This window comes from Triplophysa dalaica, chromosome 1 (assembly GCF_015846415.1).
Source record: "Triplophysa dalaica isolate WHDGS20190420 chromosome 1, ASM1584641v1, whole genome shotgun sequence".
Taxonomy (NCBI): Eukaryota; Metazoa; Chordata; class Actinopteri; order Cypriniformes; family Nemacheilidae; genus Triplophysa; species Triplophysa dalaica.
In genome coordinates, this window is record NC_079542.1 from 34,398,683 (window position 1) to 34,408,252 (window position 9,570).

General features: G+C 38.1%; 1 protein-coding gene and 1 long non-coding RNA gene across 2 annotated transcripts in view; one reads left to right on the top strand and one right to left on the bottom strand.

Annotated features, from left to right (window-relative positions):
• Positions 1 to 9,019, top strand: part of LOC130417645 (uncharacterized) — a 31,124-nt gene extending 22,105 nt beyond the window's left edge. The window contains exons 9-10 of the mRNA XM_056743331.1: positions 7,676 to 7,766; positions 8,997 to 9,019. Coding sequence (XP_056599309.1) covers positions 7,676 to 7,766; positions 8,997 to 9,019 — 114 coding nt within the window. The remainder of the gene's footprint in view (positions 1 to 7,675; positions 7,767 to 8,996) is intronic.
• Positions 1,608 to 4,774, bottom strand: LOC130415304 (uncharacterized). Its single transcript, XR_008905908.1, has 3 exons — positions 4,731 to 4,774; positions 2,726 to 4,161; positions 1,608 to 2,480 (listed from the first exon to the last, which is right to left on the bottom strand). It is a non-coding gene; the product is annotated as an uncharacterized LOC130415304 (long non-coding RNA).
• Positions 9,020 to 9,570: the final 551 nt, after the last annotated feature.

The window sequence follows — 9,570 nt, forward strand, 5'->3', positions numbered from 1 at the left end:
TTCCTTATTGTAGATTTGTCAACAAAAATGTTAGCATGTGCCAGAGATTTCTGTAAGTGTTTAGCTGACACTCTAGGATTTTTCTTCACCTCATTGAGCATTCTGCGCTGTGTTCTTGCAGTCATCTTTAAAGGACGACCACTCCTAGGGAGTGTAGCAACAGTGCTGAACTTTCTCCATTTGTGGACAATCTGTCTTACCGTGGACACATGGACATCAAGGCTTTTAGATATACTTTTGTAGCCCTTTCCATCTTTATGTAAGTCAACAATTCTTGATCGTAGGTCTTCTGAGAGCTCTTTTGTGCGAGGCATGGTTCACATCAGACAACGCTTCTTCAGAACAGCAAACTCAAAACTGGTGTGTGTTTTTTATTGGACAGGCCAGCTTTAATCAACACATCCAATCTCATCACATTGATTGGACCCCAGGTTGGCTGACTCCTGGCTCCAATTAGCTCTTGGAGAAGTCATTAGCCTAGGATTTCACATACTTTTTCCACCCTGCACTATGAATGTTTACATGTTGTGTTCAGTAAAAACATGAAAACGTATAATGGTTGTGCGGTATTAGTTTAAGCAGACTGTGTTTCTCTATTGTTGTGACTTAGATGAAGATCAGAACACATTTTATGACCAATTTATGAAGAAATCCAAGTAAGCCCAAAGGGTTCACATACTTTTTATTTCAACTGTATTTGCCCGCTTCCTGTGGGGAAAGCAAACTTTTACAGATTGCTTCCATATCAGACATTCTTAACGGCCTCACAATTACAGTGTTGCCAGCTCTTACCCAAACCATTGAGTTTTTGTACTCGTGTCAGATTCATCATCAAACAATTTATTAACCGTTTTATTAGGCGGTTTAATATCAACTCTTTTGCGCCATCAGCATCGGTGCGGAGGAAAACTCTTGGTTTGGAGAGGGGCAGAGTAGGCTGGCGGCTTTTCTGACAACAATCGCTTTTGGTTTGCTACATAAGCAACAATTTGGGGGTTTTCGGGACCCTGGTCCCAAACCTTTTTCATGTCTTTCCATATGGCATAAACTTTAGTCATGTATGGATAATCGAATAATAAATTATTTTTTTCAGAATAAACATCTAAACAGATTTTTTCTGTTTAACAAAGCTGCATGGTGATCCAAAAATACAGTGTGATCAGGACTGTATATCATATTCACTCGTGATTTAATAATTGTTTAACCAGTTACTGTTGCCAGCAGCATTGTCACAACAATGGGACTTCAAATCCCACTAACAAGGAATTGAAAAGCCCCTATTTAGTCTCTACGAAATAGTAATCACTCACAAGAATCCTACAGGGTAAGCGTTACATTTCTTCAGAAATATTAAAAACACTTACCCCTTTTAATGTAGGTCTGTTACCGATCGTCAGTGTGCCTGCCTCAGGTATGCTTTGGTCTCTTGGTTCAAAGAGGTCTTCCCCCTTTCACAGACTGAGCCCCCAACTGTAAGAATATTACCTTTTGTCTAGGTATAAGGTTGAATAGTCTAGTTGATGGAACACACAAAGTTGCAGGCCTGGGGACCAAGAATGACACAGACACAGTGCAGTTCAATCAGAGTCCAAGGTTTATAGAATTTAGACCAATTCTTATATTCATAAAAAGAAGGTAAATATGTCATTGTAATGGACACATACCAGACCTATATTCATATCATTCACGTGAGTTAGTTCCTTGTTCTTAGAAATTCTTAGAAGTACATTTGTATTTTTAGCAAAAGGCAGCACGATGTTCTGAACATTCGGCTAGCTTGGTAAGCACTTAAACTCAAGTAAGGTTAGACATAGTTCATGTACAATAATCATTACAATGCATTTCACATAATATTTGGGACACAGGCAAACCCAAATTCTCACAATAATATAATGTCATAACATAATATAATGAGGGTATAACAATAGCAAAGGCCATAAATTAAAGTGCAGTATTTGGAAACTAGACATTAAAATGCCACTGTATATATTTCAATATTAAAAACAAAAATGCTGGCTTTTAAAATTGCTTTAAAATGTTGCATTTAAAAAACACTCCTCTGTTCACTTAATTTTCATATTCTTATGCAAGAATATCAGTTTGTCCACATTTTCTGCCAAGAGGCGAGACCTACTCGCAGTGACTATGTCCCCAGCCGTTGAGAAAACATGTTCACTTGGCACAGATGTACCTTTGAGAGCGAGGTTACGTTGGGCTAACTTAGCAGTGTGAGGATACTTATGCTCATTGCTCTTCCACCATGCGAGTGGGTCTTCATCCACAGAGATGAAGCCTGTGGCCTTGTATGAGGTGACCTCTTCATGAATGATGTACGACAAAGGCTTTGATCTTCTTTCCTCTGTTTTATAAAAATCTGCAAATACCATTGCCATGGCAGAATTTTTCTGAGGAGGGAGATGTCTCTGATGGCCCTGGCTCCGCGAGGATGAACTGGCCGCTTGGGCTTTACTGCTTTGACCCTGATTAGTATATGACAAAATAGACATTTTATAAATGTTAATAACAACAAATACCTCTCATGCCAGCAAAAAGTAATTCTCTACTGGGCAGTGGGGAATAGAAAAATATTACAAAGGCACAAATAGATAAAATGTGCTTGGCTTACTCAAAAAAAATGCAATTATAATTAGGATAAAAAACGAAAAAATTATAAATTATTAAATAAATCACATATTAGGTTGGATACAAAAAACAAACAGAATACCTGCTTTTCAATGTCCGTGGTTAGATCATCGTAGATTTTCTGAACACAGGCTTCTTCCAGGTAAGGCAGGGACTTGAATCTTGTATCAAGTACTGTGGCTCTGTGCAGATAATTCTGAACACCAGGATCATTGTATCTACCTTTAAGGTCTTTAGTGATGGCTGCCTTGGCTTCTTTGATGGTGGTACTTTCCTCTGCCCCCGGGTTTTTATGGATTTCACTATCATCTTCCGCAATGGGATAATCATTGAAACTGAGGGGGATGTTTCTGTGCTCATGAGGGTGATTACATTCTTCAGAGGTTTGAGAATATTAATGAGACCCTCTGCGAGTTTTGTCTCACTTTCAGTTAACAATGCTAACCGCCTTCCTAACCTTCCCCAAGAGTCGGGATATTTGGTTTAGTGAGATTGCACTCTTGGCTGCAAGGTTAACTGTGTGTGTTAAGCACCGATCTGTGGCACAAGTCCTGCTGCTAAATCGATAGCATTCACTTTATCTTAGGTAACAGGAGTTATGCTATTTACCCTCTCCAGTATCGATTCAGCCACCGCGTCTGTCAGCATTTCAGAGAGATGCTCACTGGTATGACTTTCATAAATGGGGCGTGTTTGCAAAGCAGAGCTTCTCATTTCCCACTCCGAAGTAATATAGTGAGCGGTCACTGCGACAAAACTTTCAGTGGCCCTGGAGGTCCATCCATCTGTAGTGAGAGCTACGTGGGCTGTGTCGGACAATTTGTTTTCAATTTCTCCTCGTGTCTCGTCATACAGCTTTGGAATTACAGTGGTGCGGAAGTGTCGACGAGAGGGAATATTATACCGCGGCTCAAGTACGTTCATAAGCTGACGAAATCCTTCACACTCAATAACGCTGCACGGTTGCATATCTTTTGCTATAAACATCCCCAATGCTTTAGTTATGGCTATTGCCCTGTCCGACTTATCACTGAGAGGTTGTTAAACCATTAAAGCTGCTTAAAGTTGTTTCCTAACCGGCTCTCTTCTGTTTGTGCTTATCGACACATTGGCGTGATGTCTTCTCAAATGAACTGTCATCTTAGAAGTGTTGCCATTAGCATATTGAATGCATTTTGCACAATGCTTGCACACAGTTGCAGTTCTATCTGCTATTTTATTTCTGTTGTCAACGTAAGTAACATGAAATCCAAAATGTTCCCCACACACCGGATTTGAAAGACGCGGGCGCATCCGCCAACTCCAGGCAGCCTTCATTATCTCTTCCACTTGCCATTTCTGCAGCACTTCTTACTCCACTTTTACTGTCCATATGTATGTTTGCGCGAAACTGTCTGAGGGGGGAACTGTCTGAGCACGGGGCTACATTGCGCATGCGTCGAACCGTGCGACGCACACACAAACCGAACAGTTCGGGTGTTTTTTCATGTACCGTGCCACCCCTGGTTGATAAAGCGTCTACAAGGCAGAAAAGAAACAAAAAATGTTATTATGTCTATGCCTATTTCTTTATATCTCTCTCTCAATCAGATGTCTTTCAAAAATTTGTTTGGATATAGTCATCAAACTCATATTGCAATTTTATACTTGCCAGATTCAAGTGGGTTTGCCATTTCAAAAGAGTCTTGATACAAGATTAAAGCCAATTAATCTGTATCATACTTTAACAGAACATTGTCATCAACATTACTGCTATCACATACATCGCAGAGGACATCATTTGCTTTAATTTCAGATTGTGTATTCTTATGTTGTTCTACAACTGATTACCAGCATAACAGAGATTCAAAACTTTGATTAATGGGAATGTACTGAGCAAAGCTTTCCTTGCCAGATTCATTTTTACTAAGGCAGATGGGGACAGGTTCAACATACTTGAAATTGGCTTTATATAAAGACTTTCTCCTTTTATCAGTGTGTAGTGCATGGGTATTACACATCCAAAAAAGATCATCAGTTTTCATAATGTCTACAACATTCATGATATCATTTTTAGAAATTCCAAGTGTAGTTAATTTTTCACTTACCCTCTGTAGCCAATGAGACTGGCTAATATCATGGATGTCCTGCAGCCCCTCAATTACCGACTGAAATACAAATGATGGGAGATTGTGCTTTGCCTGCAATTGGAGATAAAACAGTGCCATATTCTAAAAAAAATGCAATTCATTTGCATTACCTGGCAATGGTGCAATATCCAACTCCTCTTAACCATCACCACAATCAATAAACGAATCAGACAGTGCATTTGAGTCTTCAGCTACATTGCATACCTCACTATGTGACCTCTGTACTGAAAAGCTCACATGTAGTATATAATGACGAAGCCTATCTGCTGAGGTGTTGAGGTGATGCCAGGATATATGTGAGGTCAGTGTTGACACAAAAGTAAAGCTTTTATTACACTTAAATGGGAGAGGCACTCTGGAGATTTCAGGTGTAAAATTACATTTTTCAAAACACTACATCTATCCTGACAGACTCCAATGTCACAGACTAAAGTGTCAGGATTACCTATTATTTTCTCAGCGTATGCATTTGTGTCCCTCTTTTTGTGATCCCTGAATATATGAGCCTTAAAATCAGCAAACTTTTTTAATCTTCTGGGACAATCTGGGAACATTACTATTTATTCTCATTAGCTAGCAGTATGATAAGACCAATTCAAATGCACTATCACAGAACTGACACCGCATCGTTTTTGTGAACAAGTGAATTATAACTAAGAAAAACAGCTTCTTCCCAAAAGCAATAACCATTCTGAACTCTCACATGCTGTCATGACAGAACACAAGATAGACCCAAGTGCGGGGGTAAGAATGTTTTATTTGCGGTGTACAGTCAATAATTCAGCAATTGTCCAGCTGGTGAACGCTCCCGTCCACGGCGGCAAGAATATAGAGCACCAGATCCCAGCAGCTATGGTCGGAGAGATGCCTTTAACTCGGGTCGGGTGATCGGGTGGAAGCCGGGCGGTAGTCCTATGGGGCGCCAACGGGAGCTGGAGGACAATACCAGAAGAGGTAAAACGCAACAGGAAGATGCCACCAGACAGCCATCCTCGGGCAGCGAGATGCGGAAGGGTGGAGAGAACTCTAGGAAACTGTGAGAGGAACGTAAAGGCTAGACAGGCAAGACAGACTAGACAGACTAGACAGACTAGACAGACTAGACAGACTAGACAGACTAGACAGGTTTACAAAAGACTTCTATAGATGAACCGCAGCAACACCTAGGTCAGTCTGAACTGGCAGAAAGCAACGGTCAGACAATGGACAAGAGACACTGAGGTATTAAATAGAAAAACATAACAAGAGGAGATGGCTAGCAGTTGCAATGGGTAATAAGCTTAATGAGGAATAGTAAACAGGTGTGTGAGCATGGAGTGGAAAATCACCAGTGTTGGGGAAACCTAAGGAAACATGGGGGCGGGGAGAATGACGCAGACACTGACAAAGACAATACACCATCATGCAGACAAATGCCCCAACCCAACCTGGGTCGTGATACATGCACTGTTCGTAGTTCTAACACGCCAACCCCCGGACTCTCTTATGTAATATTATCAATGATTAGCTACTGTGTACTTAGTCCTTTCAATGTGCAATATCCCACACTATTATGGACATTAATATATAATATTTATTATACGTATTTATTTGCAAACGTACACACTCCTCAGGTCTGCTCACCCTTTACTTAACTTGTTTTAACTTATTACTGTATGTCCTGTGTTTATATTGTATATATCTGGAAATGTACACACTCTCCAGGCTGCACACCCTATCTGCCTTTCTTTTTTTACTTTGGTAATTTGTTCTTTTTTCTTTCACTGCCAGTAGAGTTAGCTATTTAATCTCATTGTACATGTGTACAGTGACAATAAAGGCATTCTATCTATTCTATTCTAAGGCTATTTATGATAAACTTACGTTAGTCTATGTTCATCAGGCGACTCAGCCTGAAATAAAAAATGAATAGAAAATCAAACGCAGGTCGTGCGAATGGCATGATAAATATTTACAAATAAATATATCAAAGTTAATTGGTGAATAGTTGAGAACAGACCGAACTATTCACTCGGGTTTTACGTGTAACGTTACAGGCTAAGATAAGGTAAATCACAACATTTATTAATTTGGCAGACGCATATATTCATTTTGACAACGCACCAACAGACAGCAACACACAGCACGTCTTATTTCGGTCATTATAATTTCAATTTCTTATGTTCTATCATCAAAAACGACATGATTAACACACCGACCCAAAAAATCTTTATTAACGTAACGCTATCGTTCCCAAAATCAGTCCACTTGTTATAACAGTCCAGAAATGCAATCGAATAAAACAACAGTGTCTTACCGTGACAATGCTCAGTCAAACAATGATCCATCTGCTACCAACTTCATTTCTCTTCATCACAGACAAAATGTATTGTCCCTGTCTTCTTTCTGCAATCTCCTCTCATTTTTGCTGAGTCATTAGTGCCTCAAAGTTATAATGTCACAGGCAGCTATAGATTAAAAGGCCAACTCGCTGATCAAAGTTTAAAATTCACAACGAAACGACTAGCATGTCTTCGTACAGTATGTAACTTTGTGCTTATGTTGTTCATATGAATATCCCACTAACAAATGAAGTGCTTCAGTAGCACTGGCTCTGCTCACATTTTAAAGAAATTAAGCGCAAAATAAATAAATCCCACAATGCAATGCATTTACAGCCTAATCCTGTATTAGGAATTTTGCGTCCTGAAAACAGAAAAATACTTTACATTTACACCCATTCTGTTAAATATACAGTCTGATGCTGTATTTTAATAAATACAGTACAATACTGTTAGAAATTGCCTGTTAATTTACAGTAAAGTTTTACACTGTGTTTGTAAATATATGAGATGAGTGATGATGAGAGAATGAGAAATGACAGTATGTTTCATGTGTGGATTGAAATATTTGATGGATTTTAGCTCCAGTCTGCTCTGGGATTGAACATCTCTGATTTTAAACTGTCCTGGACACAACTACCCAAGAAAGAAGAAGAACAGGAGGAGGACGGAGGTGAGTACACACACTTTATCTCATGTTTGTGTTTATTATTTTAATGACTACACACTAAATAGAAAATCTGATATGATCAAGTCCATCTTAAAATATTATTTTAGAAATAACCTAAAATATATATCTGATATATATACACATGAACATATAAACATATCTACAGCATATGTCTTCGCAGCATATATTTGTCTCTTAGCTCAAGCATGTTTTTGTTTTTGTTTTAATTGAATGTTTATATATTATTAGGGATGAAATATTGTGTCTTAGCCCCACTCTCTTGTTTCCTTATTCATCCTGCGTTCCAGACCACTCAGATTTTGGGTATTATCTCTTAAAATTTTGGATTTACCGACCTCTGTACGTTCCAGTCAGCCACATGTCACATACGCATGTTTACCCAGTGATGTCACTATGAGACACCGAGAGAACATAACAGCAGTCAATGTTGTAGTGACATGGTAGCTATTCAAATGTAGGGATTTGTTTTTAAAAGTTTCTGGATAAATCAACATTCGTGTCCATACATTTTATGTGCTGTAAAGGTTGCAAAGGTCTAGTCACCATCGCTTTGTCGGTTCGTCATGCCAGAAATCCTCCCCACCAAGGATACAGCGATGCACTGGTTCCCAATAATTCCTAATTTGTTGGGCCATTGCTGATAAATTTGTAACTCTATCACCAGATTTAGCGACTTTACCGATCCATTTAGTGACTTTTGTTCAGAAGACGCATATAACAACAAATCGAGAGAAAAAAGGTCATCAGTGCTGTCAGTGCTGCCCCGCTAGCGCAAGGTCTCACTTTCCCGGTGGAGTAAACTCCTCTCTCAGCATATGTGAGTGAGCGACAGGGAGAGTCTAAGACACTAGATGGAAATATTACAAGCCTATCGGCTAATTCTAACGCCCTTGCTTCAGCGGAATGCAGGAAAGTAGTCCAGATACTAGTTTTCTTTAATGGGTGTCAATGTGATTTGTTAACCGTTATGGTTTCTCCAATAATAAATATATCAGAAAATCCTAAACATAAAGAAAGAATTATAAAGAAAACTGTCTCTATGGCATCACTGTGAAGAACATGCACCTTTATTTTCAAGAGTGTATTGTGGACATGACTGATCCACTCTCTTTAATGTGACAGTACAGAAAACACATCTAAACACACTCATCTAAAACTGATGATAAGTATTTATCCCATTATTGATTTTCATAAATTGTGTTTCATTTACAGGTTCTTGTGATAAAAATCCTTAACCTGAAACTTTCAGATGATCATTTAATGTCTTCATGCATAATGTGGTGAATATGGGATCTAACTTAATTAAAGTTAAGTTTGAATTATTAATTTTTTAAATTAAGTTTAGTTTGAATTATTCTGTGATGTTTTAATTTAATTAAAGTTTAGTTTGAATTGTTTTAATTTACTTTAAGTTTAGTTAAGTTTTAATTATTCTATGATGTTTTAATTTGATTTAAATTTAGTTTGAATTATTCTATTCTGTCTATAAGTTTGGTTTGATTATTCTGTCTTTATGTGATTTAATTATTTTAATTATTCTATTAAAACATATTAAAGAGTAAATGAAGTGTATAATTCATCAATGTTGTGAGCAATCATCTTTCTTAAACACTCAAACACATTTAACTTTGCTTGTTCCATTTATATTTTGGTCTCACTGGTTTATTAGTATGCCTTAACTATAAGGCGTGTCGTTATTTTCATCTTTTAATATCACTGTCTTGATTCATAAAGCGTTTTTTAACGTTTATTATTTTAGAATGTCCCTCCATTATTTTTATTGAGT